The 20,146-nt window shown below is 46.4% G+C and overlaps 1 protein-coding gene and 1 non-coding gene across 3 annotated transcripts; both read left to right on the top strand.

Moving 5' to 3' along the window:
* The first annotated feature begins 5,453 nt into the window (after positions 1–5,453).
* Positions 5,454–7,535, top strand: LOC120642354 (snakin-2-like). 2 transcript variants are annotated; one of them, XR_005662577.1, is made up of 4 exons: positions 5,454–5,692; positions 5,788–5,863; positions 5,977–6,379; positions 7,434–7,535. XR_005662577.1 is itself a non-coding variant. In XM_039918818.1 (3 exons), exons 1-3 carry the CDS (start codon positions 5,618–5,620, stop codon positions 6,159–6,161), a joined length of 336 nt encoding a protein of 111 aa, XP_039774752.1. In that variant the 5' UTR covers positions 5,454–5,617; the 3' UTR covers positions 6,162–6,380. The 2 variants fall into 2 exon arrangements, 1 of the variants encoding a protein (XP_039774752.1); XM_039918818.1 differs by lacking the exon at positions 7,434–7,535 and having other exon boundaries at positions 5,977–6,380.
* An 11,571-nt stretch (positions 7,536–19,106) lies between these two features.
* Positions 19,107–19,304, top strand: LOC120643275. Its single transcript, XR_005662955.1, has one exon. It is a non-coding gene; the product is annotated as a U2 spliceosomal RNA (small nuclear RNA).
* The last annotated feature ends 842 nt before the right edge of the window (positions 19,305–20,146 follow it).

The raw sequence follows: 20,146 nt of genomic DNA, 5'->3' as shown, positions 1-20,146 counted from the left end.
TATTTTGAGTAGAATTTTGATACAAGTACTGTTTACTTGCCTGAAAAAGCCAACATTAGATAAAGTGGTCATTCCAGTATCGTGCAACTGATTATATATTGTATGCAATAGCTCCTAGTATTCAACTTTGGGTGACCAAATTATTCCCCAGTGGGAGCATGTAACAAAGATGTGGTAGAGCAAGTATATTATTTTAATTTATAAACTGAGTTATGTGCAAAAGGTTAGGTTCGGTAAACTTGTTGCAGCATGGGTTCGTTAATTGTGCCTGTGTTTTACACTACATTACTATATTTGATGGACTATTATTTCATATGCGGGTACTATTTTTGTGTAGGCGAATAGATTTTTTAAAGGATCGTAAGGTGGGTAAATCGCTTTATTTCATGCATGGAATAAGAGCGTACTTAGCTTGATACACCATTTTGTTAACGATTTCAATATAGTTGGCAAGAATATGTCAATTCGTTATCTCCGTATAGTTTGTTTTATTCCCAAGTTATTGTTGCCTTTGCTATTTTCCTGCTAGAATAACATGTTGTAGTTTTATATATATCTGAAAGCTGTCTCCACTAAAAAGTTTTAGATTTAGAAATCCGTATAGTTTGTTTTATTCCCAAGTTATTGTTGCCTTTGCTATTTCCCTGCTAGAATAACATGTTGTAGTTTTATATATATCTAAAAGCTTTGTCCACTAAAAAGTTTTAGATTTAGAAATATTCCGCAGCTTTCGTTTGCAACGTTTTTTTAATATGATGATATTTTGGTGTTCTAATTATAAGTGTATATTCTGTTCTAATGTAAAATTTTATGCAAGTGAATTATAAAAGAGCTTTGAATTTCAAATTTTGTTATGTAGTGAAATTATAATTTTAGATATTTTAATCAACTTTTATATTCGGTACATTTTAATTTGAAGTTGTTTCGGTGTTCGAGTTCTAGGTTCAATAGATCCTATATGATATAATTGATCCAACATATTGAGCCTATAAACTAAGAGGGAATAGAAAGTGGGTTAATTTTGGTAAATATGGGGGGAATTTTGGAAAATTTTCGGAGAGGAGGCTTGGATGCTGGATTCATTTTGGTAAAGATTGAGTTTTTTTAAATGTTAATATGAAATAGTCTTCGAAGTGCAAGCTGATTTGACTAAAGTTCGAGTCCTTTCTTTTTTCAAAATACAGGGGCTTGCACGATCTAAGTCATCATCCCGCCAATGGCCAGGGGTTGTCCGCTACGTGGCTTGTTTTGCTGGCTTTAGATCTCGCCTAGAATCATAAGAAGGAATTATATAGATTGAAAACAAAATTAGAGTAGTCACATTCACGGATAAAACATTATTATAAATATGATTAAAATAATTTATATTCTAATTAAAGATATTTTGGTGTTCTAGTTGTAAGTGTATATTCTGTTTTAATGTAAAATTTTATGCAAGTGAATATAAAAGAGTTTTGAATTTCAAATTTTGTTATGTAGTGAGGTTATTGTTTTAGAAATTTTAATCATCTTTATATTCGATACATTTTAATTTGAAGTTGTTTCGGTGTTCAAGTTCTAGATTCAACAGATCCTATATGATATAATTGATCCAATATATTGAGCTTATATTCTATAAAACTATGAGGTTATTATAGAAAAAAAGGACTGAGAGAGAATGGAGTGTGGGTTAATTTTGATAAATGTAGGGGAAATTTCGGAAAATTTTCTAAGAGGAGGCTTGGATGCCGGATTCATTTTGGTACAGATTGAGGTTTTTTTTAAAATGTTGATATGAAATAGTCTTCGGAGTGCGAGTTGATTTGATTAAAGTTCGAGTGCTTTCTTTTTTCAAAAAACAAGGGTTTGCACTATCTAAGCCGTCATCTCATCCAATGGACAAGGGTTGCCCGCTACGTGGCCTGCTTTGCTGGCCTTAGATCTCGTCTAGAATCGTAAGAAGGAATTATATAGATTGAAAACAAAATTAGAGTAGTCACATTCATAGATAAAATATTATAAAAAATATGATCAGAATAATTTATGTAAAATATGATTAGTTTAAATTATATATTGTAGACGATATCAATATCATAATAAAGAACCTATATTTTTTTATTACCTGTACAAATTTGTTCAGCCCTTACATAACATTTCACTCAGCGGAAAGAAATAAGCTAAATACTGTGCTGCACATGCTGTCCACTCTTTTTTTTTCACCACGATGGTGAGCTGCAGCTGGTCAGATCCTTTTTACTGCAATGCTTAAAAAAATCGGAAAAGTCGCAGCCAGTGGTATCTTATCTCTTCCTCTCCTCATCTCCCTTCCCTATCCCATCGCAGCACTCTCTCACTCACTCTCGAGAGCCCTCTCTCCCCACACGGGTGATGCCTGACGCGGTGGCAAGGCCTAGAGGGCGCGGGTGGCCCCGGATGCTGCGCTTGATGGATTGGTCCCGGCTCACGGCGGCGCGTCCGGCCCCGGTGGCAGCGTAGGGTGGCTAGGCGGGTGCGTCCGGCCCCGGCGGCCAGCCGCGCGGGGGTGGGCTGACACCCCGTCAGCGGTGCGGCATCCGGCAGAGGACTCCGCCTCCGCGGCAGCGCGATGTGGCGGCTCCTCCCCCGCGGTGGCCCGTCAGCCAGATCGGCGCGACGCGACGGCAAGACGTGGAGGCCTCGGGCGGACCGGCTCGCGGCGGCTCCTCTTCCACGGCGTCGCTGCAGCTCCTCTTCCTCTCTGTGGTGGTGGGCATCTCGGTGGCACCGGCCGGTACTTCTCGAACCTTCCTGCCGTTATGGCGCCCGAGTGGGACGCCCGATCCAGCCAGCCCGTTAAGCTGGACCCAATCCGCTCGGCCCGTTAAGTTGTACCCAATCCGACGCCCGATATTGCTCCATGGCCAGATCCAACGGCTGGCGGGTTAATAGGCGACGTGGATTGGGTCCCTGCCCGTGGAATCGCACAGCTTTCGTAGGTAGAAGATTATTTTGGGTAAATTTTGAGTAACAATTCTCAAAACCCGAAATTTCAAAAACTCGAAAAATCCGACCCGAAATTTTCTGATTACCCGAATGCCCACACCGGAGCTTGATGTGGGGAGATGGGGCAACGTTACAGTTTCATGCGGCGTATCAGCAAAATGGCAAAATGTAATACGGACGATAGTATAATCGTAGTGCAGATGGTGCCCGGAGATGGAAAAGGCCGATCATTTTTTCTAGTTAGGTTTGACTTGGACCAAGGATGACAATATTGGCCCATCATAATACTAGGCCAGAGCCAGAATGAGCATTCACGGCCCATCTCTCTCTCTCTCTCTCTGGATCACGCGCGAATGACTCCTGCTGCAGAAGGGAAGAAGCAAGAAAGAAGCCCGGTGCGGCAGCCAGCTCAAACGACGACAGGGGCGCCTGACAATGGGCCCGTCTTCGGTCCCCAAAGATTCCCTCTTTCCTCATGCCACCGGGACCGGCTATTTGGCAGTTGGCACTTGGCACTTGGCACGACCGCGTCGCTAGCTGTTCCCCGAGCTGTGACTCTGTGAGCAGCTATTGGGCGCCCGCTGGAGCCTGCCGTGGACCTGAAATCCGACAAAGCCTAGCGGCGCGTGACGCCTCCCCAGCATGCGTTGTGGCCTTGTGGGGAGCTCGTTGGCAGAGAGCAGGCACCGGGCACGGGCAGCTCGCTCGCCCACAGGCCACTCCCCCACACGACAGCGGGCCGGGGCAGTGCCGACTGCCGAGTGCATCGCACGCCCTCGGTGGTGGATTGCAGCTCAGCATTGCATGCGCAAACAAGGCCCACCCCCACCCCCACCCTCACGTCACGTGTCACGGCCTCGCCTAGCCTCCTGCGTGAGATACCGTACGGGTGTGCGCAAGGCCCCGGCACTGCACGGCGCACAGGCTCAACCGTACTGCTGGAACGGTGGCATTGAGCATGCTTAATGTACACGACAAAACTATCCATAAGAAGGGATTCACCATCAGTAGTCCTTTGTTATTTTTTTTCCCTACAATGTCGAACCCATAAGATGAGGCCCACATAAAAATAAAAAATTCATCCAGCCCCCAACGCTAGTTGGTCCTCCGCTAGCTGAGAGATGGAGAGAGAATTATTTTTTAATGGCTATGGGCTGTCCATAAAACTATGAGTGATTTTTGTTATGAACTCTTCTATTGCTTCTCTCACAATATATATAGCAGTCCATAAGATATAATTTAAGGCCTGTTTAGTTCCTTTTACATGTAAACGCAAATTTTTTTTGCGTGGGGATTTTGCCAATTTAAAGTACTAAATGAAGTCTATTTATAAAACTTTTTGCACATATGGGTTGTAAATCGCGAGACGAATCTAATGATGCTAATTAATCTATGATTAATCAATAATTAGCGGATGGTTACTGTAGTATCACTATTGCAAATCATGGATTAAGTTAGCTCGTTAGATTCGTCTCGCGATTTACAGCCCAACTATGTAAAAAGTTTTGTAAATAGACTTTATTTAGTACTTTAAATTAGTAAAATTCCTTTGCACTTTTTTGTGTTTACGGTTTTTTTGCGTTTACGGGGTGGGAACTAAACATGACCTTAGTCCCTATGGACTGATTTGGGAGCACATTGTAGTTGCTCTTAAGATCCTTTTCGTCGACTAGAAACATCCTGAATTCCTGAAGAAGCGGCCGCTCGTCTCAAGACAATCGACACAGAAATTTCTTCAAAAAAACAATCGGCACAGGCATGGTTTCCCGAGCCATGACCCCAAGCAAGCGCCGCCATGGACCATGTTCTACCAGCCACGCGGGTGCCAAGCGATCCGACATGCGTTGTCCGATTTTCTACATGCCACGGTTCACATTCTGGCCCTGTTTAATTTTCAAAAAAATTCCTATAATATCTGTCATATCGAATTTTTAGATACATGCCTGGAACATTAAATGTAGTTGAAAATAATAACTAATTATATAGTCTAACTGATTACCACGAAATAAATCTTTTAAGTCTAATTAGTCCATAATTGAATATTTTTTGTCAAATAATAATAAAATGTGCTACAGTACGAAAATCCAAACTTTTTCGCCAACTACACACCCTCTACTTGAGTGATCCTATCTTTTAGAAAATTAGACCTTTCCCCGTCGAGCTTTCATTTATTTTTCTTCTTGAAAAGTTGCGCCGTTGTGCTTTCCTCAGGGCGAAAAAATTTGGATAAATACGAGACCATTTTGAGCCGTTTTTTCCTCTGAGATCTCTGGAAATTTCATGTTGCTCCTGAGCAAAGGTGTGGCGCCCCGTGCTGGGGAGGCGGGGACAAAGCCCATTTACTCGCGCCGGTAGTAGCACTACGTGTCAATGCGACTGGATGAGGCGTCGCACAGGCAGTGCAGGCCACCTGCGCCGTCCGCTGGCGCGCCCTGCCCCGGCGCCAACCTGGCGCATTGACCCGGGACCGTGGTCACGACATCATCTCCACGGCTCCACAGCAGCGGCATCGTCATCGGCATGCCAGCACAGTAGCACACTACTCCACTCCGCGTCTATTTAGCCATCAGTACTGACCAGCCCAGGCGCACAGGAGGCCGCAGGCTGGAACCGGAAGCTCCCAAGAAAGCTCTAGCCCAAGCTCCGGCCGGCATCGATGGCGCCCAGCAAGCTCGCAGTGGCCGTCGCCTTGGTGGCGACTCTCCTCCTTCTCAGCAACAGCAACATCGAGGTAACCAGATAACATTCAGCTCAAGCATGCATTCTTGCTCTCTCGCCTTGTTTTGCTCTGAGCTGAGCTCTCTGGGCGTATCTTGCATTGCCCAGGCTGCTCCCGGCGGCGGCTACCCGCCGGCTCCCCCCGTCGGGCCTCCGCCGCACCAGATCGTCGACCCCGCCAAAGGTACGCACGGGCCTCTCTCCGTCCACGATGCTTTGTTTGCTCTCGGCATCGCTTAACTCTCGCGCGACATCTTATGTTTCCCTGTGCGCTCGCCGGCGCGCGCGCGCGTGCAGACTGCGGCGGCGCCTGCGACGTGCGGTGCGGCGCGCACTCGCGCAAGAACCGGTGCACCCGGGCGTGCCTCACGTGCTGCAAAGCCTGCCGCTGCGTGCCGGCGGGCACGGCCGGCAACCAGGAGACCTGCGGCAAGTGCTACACTGACTGGACCACGCACGGCAACAGGACCAAGTGCCCGTGAGCGGCGGCGCCGTGTTCGGTGTTCCCCGGCCGAGAGCAGCCAGAGAGAGGTTGCTGGCGCACTACCGGCGCCGTGTCTTGTACTTGATCCATCGGCTTTAGATGTAGGATGCGTGCTCTGTTGTTTCTTCTTTCTCATGTTGATGGGCTGGTTGTGACTGCGTCCCTGTGTAGTAAAAAAGAAGAAGAGTGCGAGGCGTTTCTCTAGCCGTAAAATCCACTGGAACATACGGCACGCTTTGCGTGCCCTATCACATTTTTTATTTTTTGGCTGTCTGTAGGAGAATAAATTTAGGCATGATAAATTTGGAAAGGCTCAACTTAACATTCGTACATAATTCTACTGGTTACCCAAGACATACAACACATATATACATGACAAAAAAAGTTAATACATCGGAGCAAATTTGAAACTAAATCAAATTATTATTCCTGTTGACAGCGATAATAGTTCACATAGAGATAACATTATTCATATTGGTCATATAACATAGATAAATAAAAAGCACAAACAAAAACAAACTTATCAGAACTTCCACAATACTACAACAGTGTGATGTATGGAAATACCTCGGCCACAATGAATAATATGTTGGCACAAACAAAAACACTCTTATCATAATTTCCACAATATTATGATGTATGGTTGGAAATACCTCAGCCACAATGAATAATATGTTGGCTTCCTCGTGGTGCTCTTGATGTACATGCACCTCAGTTAGAAAAATAAACATTAAAGACAAGTCAACTTGTGTTTAAGAATCATCTCATATGCCAAAGAAACTTGGTATGTAGAACAGGACTCACATTCATTACAAATATTATTCCACCTAAAGATTATAAATTGTTCAAAAACAAATAAAAATATTCAATAGAAAGAAATGTTCCGAATGTATTCCATTTTCAAAATAAAAGTTGGTTCGAGAAAAAATATATTTCAGAACGTGATAATATATTGTAGTAAAGAAAATTGTTTTAAAATAAATAATTTTTTTATAAAAAATTATCTAAATATAGTCAAGTGTAGTCTAGTTTTGAAGATCTCAACGTAAGAAATACAACGCCACAATCGAAATTTAATTTGGATCATTGGTTTGTGAAATATAGTATTTTTTATTTGAATTTATGTTTTGCACGTAAATCGAGCTAGCTGCAGCAACATGCAAAGGCATCTCGTGAGTGCCTTGTTGATCCACGTGGCGATGTCTCAAAGCGTGAGTGCTCCGTGAGTTGCGGCTGTGAGAGCAGGAGGCAGCAGATTTTAAGAAACCGGATTTGGGTTGTATTACCTGTCTATCTTCTGTTGATCGTTGTTCTGCAAATACCTAATCCTACAATGCCAAAGAAAGACTGTCCTCGCGCAGATTATAATTTTCGTACTCGTGACAGTTTTTCTTTCTTAATTGTGAAGTACTAGCTGTTGGGGGGCTCCATAAGGGGGTAGGTAAAATCCCAGTTGCCGTAGCAGTAAAACCATGTTGGCTATTGCCGCATGCTCGTGAACTCCACCGTCCTGTAGGCTGTAGCGCAGCACGGTTGCCAGAAGTCCAGAATGATGACGATAGTTTATACTAGCGACCAACGGGCAAGAGCAGAAGTGCTGCAAACGCATGCTACGCCAAGCTGTCAAGTGAGATTACGAGAAGCTCCGCCGTGTCATTTTGTTTTCACTTTCCAGAGAGAAGCAACAAGCATGCGAGAATGTAACACTCAGCTATTAATTCACTGTAGTTAAGCTAATTAAGGTCATTAGTTTCGGACCTAAATAGGAAACCATAAGTTAGCAATCTCTTTGTCAGTCTGGCTCGGACCGGTCTGACCGGTATGGGCGACCGGTCTGACCGGTCTAAACCGAGTTGGCGGTTTTGGGCCCGACAGCATTTAAATCTCTTCCTCACTCTCACAACAGCACACTCTCTCTCACGCACGCCAGCTCCCTCTCCCTCACTCTCCCGTGCCCTCCCCTCTCTCCCAAACTCTCCCTCTCAAATCCCTCACCCCAAATCAAATCCAAGGTGTGGGAAGCTTCAAATCGGAGTCAAGAATCGTCCCTAGCATGAACTCCTTCCCGGGGTGAGGTGGAATCCAAGTTCTTCGTGGGGGAGGAGCCCTTTCAAGGTAAACAAGTTAGAGTTGAGTTGATCTCCTTTTCTAGGTGGTTATGAGTGAATCTCTTTGGTCAAATACCTATAGTTAGATCCATGAACTAAAGACTAGAAGGCAATGAGAGTTTGAAGGCTAGTGTACTCATATAAGGTATATCACCTAGGGTTGGGTAAATCCATCTTTTAGAGGGTTTTCGTCGATTTCCTTCGATCAAGATCTGGGTAGGACCGGTCTGACCGGTTGAAATGACCGGTCTGACCGGTGGTGCGGCTGAGTATCAAGAACCGGTCTGACCGGTCTGGGGCACCGGTCTGACCGGTGTGGCAGTGACAGGAAGGGTTCAGGCTGGGGTAGTTAATGTAATCAGTCAGAAATTGTTTTGGGTATTGGGTTAATTATAATTTTGCAAATCATGCATGCATTCTCTCATATCATATGCATGTGCACACGTGTAGCGGCCGCGGCGGAGGAGGTTGTGTACGAGGTGGTTGCGGAGCCACAGGAGCCCCAGGGCCAAGCCCCACAGCAGGAGGATCGTGGGGAGTCGGCTCAAGGCCCATCTCACCCTAGTACTGAGCAGCAGACGCAAGGCAAGCCCCGGTGCATGTCCTATTAATTTAAATTATGATTCTCTATGTATATGTTTTATCTATTACTTGTGCATTACGTATTAGGAATTGATTGGAACCCTAGCTGCATGATCCCAAGGTTTCCTTGAGTTTTTACTAGTATGTCTAGGTCGATAGCGGTGCTAGGCTAAATAAGTCCGGTAGAAGTCGGGTGACTTCGTGTCACTCGCGAGACACAGGAAAACTTTAGAAGACGAGTAATTGCCGGTTACTCGCGAGGTACATTATTTTCTTTATACATCAGTATTGTGAAATGGATTGAAATGGATATGGAGATGTGAGACCGGGCGGGGATGATGGTATTAGGTTTGGCAGCAGGACAGGGTTCCTGGGTGTCTTAGCCCCGTCCGTGTCGATTAAGGACCGGTCGTTGTGGCAGTGCTGATCGGGGATTGAATTGTACTAACCGCATGCTGGGAGTAGGAGGTAGTTGAAACCGGTAAGCCTAGTACTGCTTTGCTTCGAAAGTACAGGACTTCAACTCACCTCCTGGGGTAGTCGAGTAGTCACGGAGAAATGGGGTTGCATGTTTACTTTTGGTGGACTCACGTTGAGCTCGGCTGACCATATGATGGTGGGGCGGTCCTGTAGTTCGAGGTGGGGAGGGGAATGGTTGGTGCGTGGGGTCCGACGGGGCCTATGCGTGCCGTGTTGGTTAGGTCCACCTTGCAAGGTTAAATCGGATTGATTCGCCTTGTCTCGCGGATATGAGGGCCTTGATCTCTTTGTCACCTCGTAGAGAATGAGTTAGGATATTAGAGATATAAAAATGGATACTATTCTGAATCTTAATTGGATGCTCCAACATGCGTGTGTAGATAGGCAACCATTAGTGAGAGTCTATCTATATAAGATATGCGGCTAAAACATTGAAAGTAAGGATATACCTCTAGTTGCTATTTCTGCAAAACAAACCACCAGCCAAATGCCGTGCATGTCTAGGTATGTGGGCTAAATTATACCCACTGGTCGGGTAAGCCTTGCTGAGTATTAGAATACTCAGGGTTTGTTGCCACCATTATTATTACAGGACACCCAGACGTGGATTTCTGCCCCTGCTGTGTCAAGTTCATCCGCCGAGATGCAGAGGGGTGGGAGGTCGTGGAGCGAGACCCTTAGGTTAGGGCGCTGTTGAGTTGTACACTTGAGGGAAGAGTGTTCAACCTTTCTGTTTTGCGTAGACCGGTCTGACCAGTCCGTGGGACCGGTCTGACCGGTGGAGTTGGCAGCGGGGTGCCGACCGGTCGGGGTGGATCAGAACTGATGTAAGCTAGAGTAGTTGTAGGATCTTCGTATTCGACTTCAGTCATGTCTATGTAAGTGATAATCTTGTAAATTATTTATGTATTTGAACTCGGTTTGTAAAACTAAATGTTTAGTGTCGTGATCACTCTTGTATTTTCAAGTAATGAGTCGTGCTTGTACCATCTGCGCCCACCTTCGTGTGGGACTACCGGTGTTGTTTCGATCGGGCCGTGGGTTGAGAAAGGATCGCCAAATTAAGCCGTTAAGCTAATGCACCCGATGTGTTCAAATGACGATCATTACGCTTAATTAGAGTTTTAATTTGGCGGTTCCGTCACAGCTGGTATCTGAGCCGAAACGCATTGGGGATTGTACGAGCATGATTAATTTTTGAATATTACAAACTAAAAGTGAAATTCTGACTTAGGGTGAGAAGTAGTTAAGTAGTATGGGTGGGAATTATGCGAAGTAAGCCCTAGATATATATTAAGTGCTAGAGTCGTAAGTAGGGTTTCAGTTTTGGTCGAGAGGTTAACGTAGGACGCTCATGTATCATGCATCATGGCATCGTGATTTCCAAATTGCAGTAAATGTTTTGAATTATGGGGTTGGTGCACAGTAGGACTTAGAAGTTTATTTCTGCTGGGGACCGGTCTGACCGGTCTTGACCACCGGTCTGACCGGTTGATCTATGTCAAGCCCATGCAGAGCCATGCAGACCGGTCTGACCGGTCGGTTGCACCGGTCTGACCGGTTGAGCGCAGACAGAGACCCCTAAGTTGTGTTCAAACAATTGATTTTCGGCGATTTCTTCCATGATTCGGGTGTTAGTTGCAGTCAAGATTTTTCTTAAGTAATAAAAAAATGTAACTAACCCAATCATGGTTGAATGCAGAATGGGAGAGCCACCAAACCCTCCTGAGTTGGCCCAAGCCATTGCGGCCATGCTCACTGGGCACGATGAGCAGACGGCACTCCTCCGTGAGCTTGTGGTGCAGGGCAGAGCGCCGCAGCCAGAACATCACCACCAGCCATCTGCTCCTGGATATCTAGAGTTTCTGGCTACTCAACCACCGCTCTTCCATAAGGCGGATGAACCACTGGAGGCAGACAGCTGGCTTCGAACTATCGAGTCCAAATTCACCCTACACCCGTACAATGATGGGGACAAGGCAGGATTTGCCGCTCAGCAGCTTAGGGGCCCAGCACGCACATGGTGGGACAATCATGTGGCAATGTTCCCCGCTGACACCCTGTTCACTTGGGCACAGTTCAAGGAAGCCTTCAGGGCACATCACATTCCAGCGGGGGTGATTAGAAGGAAGCTCACAGAGTTCTTGGCCCTGAAGCAGGGCAAAAACAGTGTACTACAGTACTCACAGGCCTTCAACACTTTGTCACAGTATGCGGGGTACCATGTAGACACTGATGAGAAGAAGCAGACGTGTTTCCAGCAGGGGCTTAGCAGCGAGCTCCAGGATCGCCTGGCCATGATCAAGTTTAACACCTTCAGTGAGCTAGTCAACGGGGTTATCATTCAGGAGGACGCCCATCTAGCTCACAAGGCGGAGAAAAAGAGAAAGGCACCGGCTGTGGGATCTTCTAGCAACGCTACTCAGAGCCTCCACCTAGTACAGTCGGGTCCACAAAGAGCCCCTTTTCAGCACCAGCCACAGCAGCAGTGGGGGTATCGGCCACCCCAGTACACACAGCCTCAGAGGATGGTCAAGCCTCCTATTCCTCAGCAGAGCGAGCAGAAAGTCGAGGTGCAGCATCCGGGGGTACGCCCCAATTTGTTTCCGTGCTACAACTGTGGGCAGCCCGGACACTTTGCACGTAACTGCCCGTTGCCACCAAAGCAGGGCCAGCAGTCAAGTCAGCAGAGCCAGAAACAGCAAGTGGCTCATTTCAAACCGGGAAAAGTGCACTACACCACCCTCGAGGGTATCCCAGAGGGAGCTCCAGTGATGACGGGTACATTTTCAATAAATGATCGCCCCATTAAAGTACTATTTGATTCGGGCACATCTCACACATTCATTACCAAGGAGTGTGCTCTTAAACTCGGGATAGAGATGGAATGTCTGAAAAGTAATTATAATATTCATTCACCTGGGGGTCAGATAATTACAAATTTGATAGTCAGGCAAGTACCCCTACTAGTGCAAGGGAAAATTTATCCGACCTGTTTCATCGTTTTGCCCACCCAGAAGGTAGATATTATATTGGGCATGAACTGGATGGAAGAACAAGGGGTTCTTTTGGACACTCTTTCACAGACGGTGCACATCAATTCTGCCCTCCATGGCCCTGTGACCGTGTATCTTAGGAATTGTACTTCTTTAGCCCAAACATTGAATCAGGTCGAGGGCAAAAATGTGGCTGATACCCCAGTGGTGTGTGAATACCCGGATGTTTTTCCGGATGATCTGCCTGGAATGCCGCCTGATCGGGATGTAGAGTTTGCCATTGAGTTGCAACTGGGAACGGCACCAATTTCCTGAAGACCTTATCGGATGACACCCAATGAGTGGGCGGAGTTAAAGAAACAATTACAAGAACTACTTGATAAAGACTATATCCGTCCTAGCACGTCACCTTGGGGCTGTCCTGCACTATTTGTGAAAAAGAAAGATGAAAGCCTCAGGTTGTGTGTGGATTATAGACTTTTGAATGCCATCACAATCAAGAATAAATACCCACTTCCCCGGATTGACATCCTGTTTGATCAGCTATTCAGGGCCCGGGTATTTTCAAAAATTGATCTCCGCTTGGGTTATTATCAGATAAAGATTAGAGCTGAGGATATTCCCAAGACGACCTTCTCTACCAGATATGGCCTTTATGAATATCTGGTCATGTCTTTCGGGCTAACAAATGCCCCTGCTCATTTCATGTATCTCATGAACTCGGTGTTCATGCCTGAGCTCGATAAGTTTGTCGTGGTTTTCATCGACGACATCCTTATATTTTCCAAGAATGAAGAAGAGCATGTAGAGCATCTCCGCATTATGCTTCAGCGCCTGTGGGAACACAAGCTGTATGCCAAATTCAGTAAATGTGATTTCTGGCTCAAAGAAGTCCAGTTCTTGGGCCACATCATCTCAGACAAGGGGATTTCTGTTGATCCTAACAAGATTCAGGATGTCATGAATTGGAAGGCTCCTACCTCCGTTCTAGAGATCCGGAGTTTTCTTGGGCTAGCAGGCTACTATCGCCGGTTTGTACCGGACTTCTCAAAAATTGCTAGGCTCATGACGAAATTGCTTAAGAAGGGGGTAAAGTTTGTTTGGGATAACAAGTGTGAACAGTCTTTTCAGACTTTGAGAAAGCTTTTAACGTCAGCCCCTATTCTGACTCAGCCAGATATCACTATACCCTTCGATGTTTATTGTGATGCATCAGGTACGAGTTTTGGCTATATCCTTATCCCTATTTTTAGTTCAGCCGATATTACACGGCCTTTAACACTAATGGGATGCAACAGGCACGGGACTGGGCTGCGTTCTTATGCAGGACCAGCGAGTGATTGCTTATGCCTCCAGAGCCCTTAGACGACATGAAGAAAATTATGCCACCCATGACCTGGAGCTAGCAGCAGTAGTGCATGCATTGAAGATTTGGCGCCATTATCTTCTGGGCAATCCAGTGCATATATACTCAGACCACAAGAGTCTCAAGTATATTTTTTACCCAGAGCGAGTTGAATCTGCGCTAGAGAAGGTGGTTGGAGCTAATTAAGGATTATGATCTAGAAATTCATTATCACCCGGGCAAGGCTAACGTTGTCGCCGATGCATTGAGCCGGAAAGCCAGTTGCAGTTGTATCTCAGCCACAGCGGTGCATGCAACCTTATGTCAAGAAATGGAGAAATTAAATCTGGTCATTGTATCTGAAGGCACACTTGCTAATATTACTCTCACACCTACACTCCGGGATCGAATTGTGGAGGCTCAGAAAAATAATGCGGGTATGGAGAAGATCAAGCAGAGGCTTAGGGATAATGATCCTAAGGCTGCATGTTTTCACCAGAATGGTGAGGGTGTGTTATGGTTTAACAATCGCCTGGTGGTGCCTAAGGATTTGGAGCTACGGAAGCAGATTCTTGAGGAAGCTCATCTCTCGAGGTATTCAATCCATCCAGGCAGTAATAAAATGTACCAAGATTTGAAGCAGCGTTTCTGGTGGACCAGAATGAAGCGGGAAATTGCCAGATATGTGTCAGAATGTGACACTTGTCAGAGGGTTAAAGCGAGCCATTTGAGATTAGCTGGTCCTTTACAGCCCTTAAGTATTCCATCTTGGAAGTGGGAAGACATCAGTATGGATTTCATTGTGGGCTTACCCAAAACTTCCAAGGGACATGATTCCATATGGGTTATTGTGGATCGTCTTACCAAGTCGGCTCATTTTCTGCCGGTAAAGACAACACATACGGCAAAACAGTATGCACAATTGTATATGGACCGTATTTTGAGTCTTCATGGAATTCCAAAGACAATCATTTCGGACTGGGGTACTCAATTTATAGCCCAGTTTTGGGAACATTTTCATGCCGCTCTTGGTACACAACTGATCCGCAGTTCAGCCTATTATCCTCAGACAGATGGCCAGACAGAGAGAATCAATCAGATTCTGGAAGATATGCTCAGAGCGTGTGCACTCACCTACAGTCAGAAATGGGATGAATGCCTACCTTTAGCCGAGTTCGCTTATAATAATAGCTATCAGGAGAGCATCAGAATGGCTCCATTTGAGGCATTGTATGGACGAAGGTGTAGAACTCCAGTGAACTGGTCCGAAGCCGGGGAAAGGAACTTTTTCGGACCCGATATTGTCTGTGAGGCTGAAGAACAAGTTCTAGTTATTCAGGAAAATTTAAAGATTGTGAAATCCCGACAAAAGAGTTACGCGGATAAGAAACGTCGATCTGTCTTGTTTCAAGTGGGAGATCATGTTTACTTACGAGGCTCTCCAATGAAAGGGGTTCAGCGATTCGGCGTAAAAAGAAAACTTGCACCTCGCTACGTTGGGCCTTTTCTTATCATTGAGCAATGTGGGCCGGTAGCGTATCGCCTGGAACTTCCTGCTCAATTATCCGTGGTTCATAATATTTTCCATGTCTCCCAGCTCCGGAAGTGCCTCCGTGTTCCAGAAAAGGTGATTGACATCGAGAAATTGCAACTGGAGCCTGATCTTGTCTATCAGGAGCAACCAATAAAAAATGTTGATTTCAAGACTCGGGTTACTCGGAATCAAACCATCAATTTTTATAAGGTTCAGTGGAGCAATCACTCTGAGCGAGAAGCCACATGGGAAACCGAAGAGTTTCTTAAATCCAAATGTCCGGATTTACTCCAAACTCACTAAGGTACCTAACCTTCCATGCTTGTCTATGTTTCTTTGCAATTTAACACATCCGTTAAATCTCGGGACGAGATTTCTTTTAGGGGGTAGGATTGTAACACTCAGCTATTAATTCACTGCAGTTAAGCTAATTAAGGTCCTTAGTTTCGGACCTAAATAGGAAACCATAAGTTAGCAATCTCTTTGTCAGTCTGGCTCGGACCGGTCTGACCGGTATGGGCGACCGGTCTGACCGGTCTAAACCGAGTTGGCGGTTTTGGGCCCCACAGCATTTAAATCTCTTCCTCACTCTCACAACAGCAAACACACACTCTCTCTCTCACGCACGCCAGCTCCCTCTCCCTCACTCTCCCGTGCCCTTCCCTCTCTCCCAAACCCTCCCTCTCAAATCCCTCACCCCAAATCAAATCCAAGGCGTGGGAAGCTTCAAATCGGAGTCAAGGATCGTCCCTGGCATGAACTCCTTCCCGGGGTGAGGTGGAATCCAAGTTCTTCGTGGGGGAGGAGCCCTTTCAAGGTAAACAAGTTAGAGTTGAGTTGATCTCCTTTTCTAGGTGGTTATGAGTGAATCCCTTTGGTCAAATACCTCTAGTTAGATCCATGAACTAAATACTAGAAGGGAATGAGAGTTTGAAGGCTAGTGTACTCATATAAGGTATATCACCTAGGGTTGGGTAAATCCATCTTTTAGAGGGTTTTCGTCGATTTCCTTCGATCAAGATCATCTTTATGCATCCCTGAACCTAGGTCTGGAAAGTATTTGGAATTTGGTGGACTAGTTTGACCGCGATATGGACTCCAGCTTGTGATCTGGGTAGGACCGGTCTGACCGGTCAAAATGACCAGTCTGACCGGTGGTGTGGCTGAGTATCAAGAACTGGTCTGACCGATTTGGGGCACCGGTCTGACCGGTGTGCCAGTGACAGGAAGGGTTCAGTCTGGGGTAGTTAATGTAATCAGTCAGAAATTGTTTTGGGTATTGGGTTTAATTATAATTTTGCAAATCATGCAAGCATTCTCTCATATCATATGCATATGCACACGTGTAGCGGCCGCGGCAGAGGAGGTCGTGTACGAGGTGGTTGCTATGGCTGGGCATATTACCCGAAGCCCGAAACCCATACCCGAAAAACCCGAACCCGTATCCGAAAAACCCGAACCCGAAAAGTCCGACCACTATTTCGGGTAGCAAACTCCGGTACCCGAAATTATTACGGGTAATTCGGGTATTAAATCCCGGTACCCGAAATACCCGAAGTGCCCCGTACCAAAATCTGTCTCAGAAGCAAATTTGGCCCACCACAGCCCAATCCCTGTATGGCTACCCACCTCCAACGCAACCTTATCCCCTTTACTGTCTTCTTCTCCCAGACCTAGTGCCCAATCCCCATCCCTCTCACCCCCGGCGGCGGCGCCTCCGAAACCTCCGTGTGACCGCGCCCCCACAAATTGCTAGCGGGTGGAGAGCATGCCGAGGAGCAGCGGTGACGGGGCGGCCAGCGGTGTCTGCGTCACGACGACGCCCGGCCGCGGCAGTCGGAGCCCGGCGGCGAGCGGCAACATGACCCGCGACCGCGGCAACAGGAGCACAACGGATGAGCGTCAACACGGACGCGCGGCCGCGGAGCGGCAGTCGGCAGTCGGCACCACAACACGACGGGCGGGGCTGAGTACTCAGGTGGCTTGCCGGCTGCTTGCGTCGCCGGCTGCTTGCTTGCTATTGCTACTACGCCTGCAGCCTGCTGCTTGCGCCCTTGCTTGCTTGCGCCTGCTGCTTGCTTGCGCCTGCTGCTTGCATCCTTGCTTGGTTGCTACGCCGGCTGCTTGCTCGTGGATCTGCTGCTTCCTCGTTTGCATTTGTGTTGCTACTTGCTGGCTGCCTTCATAGTTGCATCTCGGGTTGTTCGGGTAAACCCGAATCCGAACCCGAAATGTCGGGTACCCGAAATGTCGGGTTTTGTTTATTTTGAACAAATTTCGGGTTGAAGATTTCAAAACCCGAAATTTTCAAAACCCAAAAAATCCGACCCGAAATTTTCGGGTAGCCCGAACGCCCAGGCCTGGTGGTTGCGGAGCCACAAGAGCCCAGGGGCAAGCCCCGCAGCAGGAGGATCCGTGGGACCGGTCTGACCGGTGGAGTTGGCAGCGGAGTGCCGACCGGTCGGGGGTGGATCAGAACTGATGTAAGCTAGAGTAGTTGTAGGATCTTCGTATTCGACTTCAGTCATGTCTATGTAAGTGATAATCTTGTAAATTATTTATGTATTTGAACTCGGTTTGTAAAACTAAATGTTTAGTGTCGTGATCACTCTTGTATTTTCAAGTAATGAGTCGTGCTTGTACCATCTGCGCCCACCTTCGCGTGGGACTACCGGTGTTGTTTCGATCGGACTGTGAGTTGAGAAAGGATCGCCAAATTAAGCCGTTAAGCTAATGCATCCGATGTGTTCAAATGACGATCATTACTCTTAATTAGAGTTTTAATTTGACGGTTATCACAGAGAAGGTGTGTAAAAAAAAATCTTGGGCGACCAACTCCCTCCGCTTTACCTTTACGGTAGCGGCGCGGGAGCCTCCGTCGCACGCCCCTGTCGCGTTGCTCGTGGCGCGCATATCCCACATTCCCACCACGGGACACTCGTGGAGATCCGGCTGGCTTCGCCCGCCTGGATGGCTGGATACAGCAGGCGCAGCGCCACCTTCCCACCACTAACCTTTGTCACCGCCGTGGCGCCGTGCACGCGAAATGCGGCCGTGCCGCTTGGAGACCACACGAACTGGCAATCCAGCTGAGGATTGTTCAAAAGCCACGACGACATGCCAATCCAGCTGTTTTGTTTTAGCCTGCGCATGCCAATGTGCTGCAACCTAACAGCGTTTGTACCAATTTTTTTTTCTTGCAAACGAAGATCGTACCTATTTGCAAGCACTAACGTTCCATCTGCACATAAAGCAAACAGTGGCTCAGCACTGCGATTGCACGTAGAGGTTTCGTTTATTTTGGACTTTTGGTCGTCGGTATGTGCAGGGGCGAAGCCAGAACAAAAGAGCATCGAGGTTTTACCTAGAAATTAACAGAACAAAAGAGCATCGAGGTCTTACCTAGAAATTAACAGGGTCTTAAAGGAACATTAACAACTAGCTACAGTAATTTATCATTGATTTTTCCAGAATTCGTCGGGGTCAGCAGACCCAGTGCCAAGCCTTAGCTCCAACCCTGGTATGTGCCGGGCCATTCGAGCTGGCCTTGGCCGGTGCACACACAGACAGGTACGGGCACACGGCGCATGTAGATTTCCGTGGATTGTGTGGATAGCCTCTGTTCACAAAATGGCCCGACGTGAAGGCCCAGTTCACAAAATGGAAGATTGGGTCGCCAGTATGGGCCGACCCTACAGACAGGCATGGAATTGAAAGTGGCCCAGCACAAGCCAGTCTGCCCCTCGTAACACGAAGCCCAACGCCACAACTTTAGCTAAGCGAACCCTTAACATTAGCTCCAGCCTCCAGATTGTTAATTAGTACCACATTGCTAGGAGAGATCATTTGAGCCGGTTGAGGAGGACATAAAACAAGGGGCATGTGAACAGAACAACTCATACCTTTCTCGGCCTTTTGGCTAAGATCAAGTGTAGTATCTGTTCTTATCAGTTTAATATCTGATATGTGGGTCATGTACCCATAATGATATTAAATTTATTTTTTTGTGGGGGAGAACTCATCATAGTGGCTTGCCACTAGGGTTCTCAAGTGTCGCCTAAGCGTTGCACTGCTGCTTAGGCCTGGCGCACCCCAACCAAAACAAAATTAAATTTTGATAATTTGAAATTTGGATTTTGATAATAGGGGGGAGAGAGAGAGAGAAATTTGTATCACTTTCAAAAGGTGTAGATGAACATAACGGACGAATTGTCTTTGCAAATGTGTTCATTTATTTTCGACGAATTAATTAAAATTTAAGTTTTAATATCTGCATTGTTTCAAATGGCATATGAAGCATTGTACCCAATTCGACATGTTTGGACTGATTGGATGGACCCTGGGAAACAGATCAGTGCAGTAGATGTGTATATGCATGCGGCAACTCGTGATTATGTCTAATACCTATGATAGCACAACTCGTATTAGTCCTTCACTCGCAGATTAAAATATTTTTAGGGAACAGTAATCATCAAGCTCACAATTTGCTTCTGTGTGATCACGGTGGTGGAACCTGCATGTTTTCGCAAACACCACCCGGTAAATATATTGAACGAAAACAGGTGTCCCTAAGCATTTTACAGCCTTATCATTAGTTATTGCAGGTACAGTTGAATTACAAAAGATGGGCAATGTAATGCAACCTATGTATCCTGGAACTCAAGCTCCATATACAATGCACCAAAGAATGGCATTGCGTAGTGGCACTTAATTATTCATTCTGACAGAACTCGGTGCACTCCTGGACATGATCACTGTTGTCTCAGCCAGGATACCAGATCAAAGTCAAACAAACCTGGGACCAGTGCTGCAAAGAACAGCATGCAAGGTCACCTAAGGATTGTCTTAGAGTGATATTCTGTGAAAAATAACGTAACGTGGATTGCTTCATGGCTAGTTAGCATCCCGCCTTTGGTCCATCTTTTTGTTTGATGTCTC

Source organism: Panicum virgatum, chromosome 7K, assembly GCF_016808335.1.
Source record: "Panicum virgatum strain AP13 chromosome 7K, P.virgatum_v5, whole genome shotgun sequence".
NCBI classification, from domain to species: domain Eukaryota; kingdom Viridiplantae; phylum Streptophyta; class Magnoliopsida; order Poales; family Poaceae; genus Panicum; species Panicum virgatum.
Note: the sequence above shows the minus strand (reverse complement) of the source record. Positions and strands in the feature narration are given on the sequence as shown.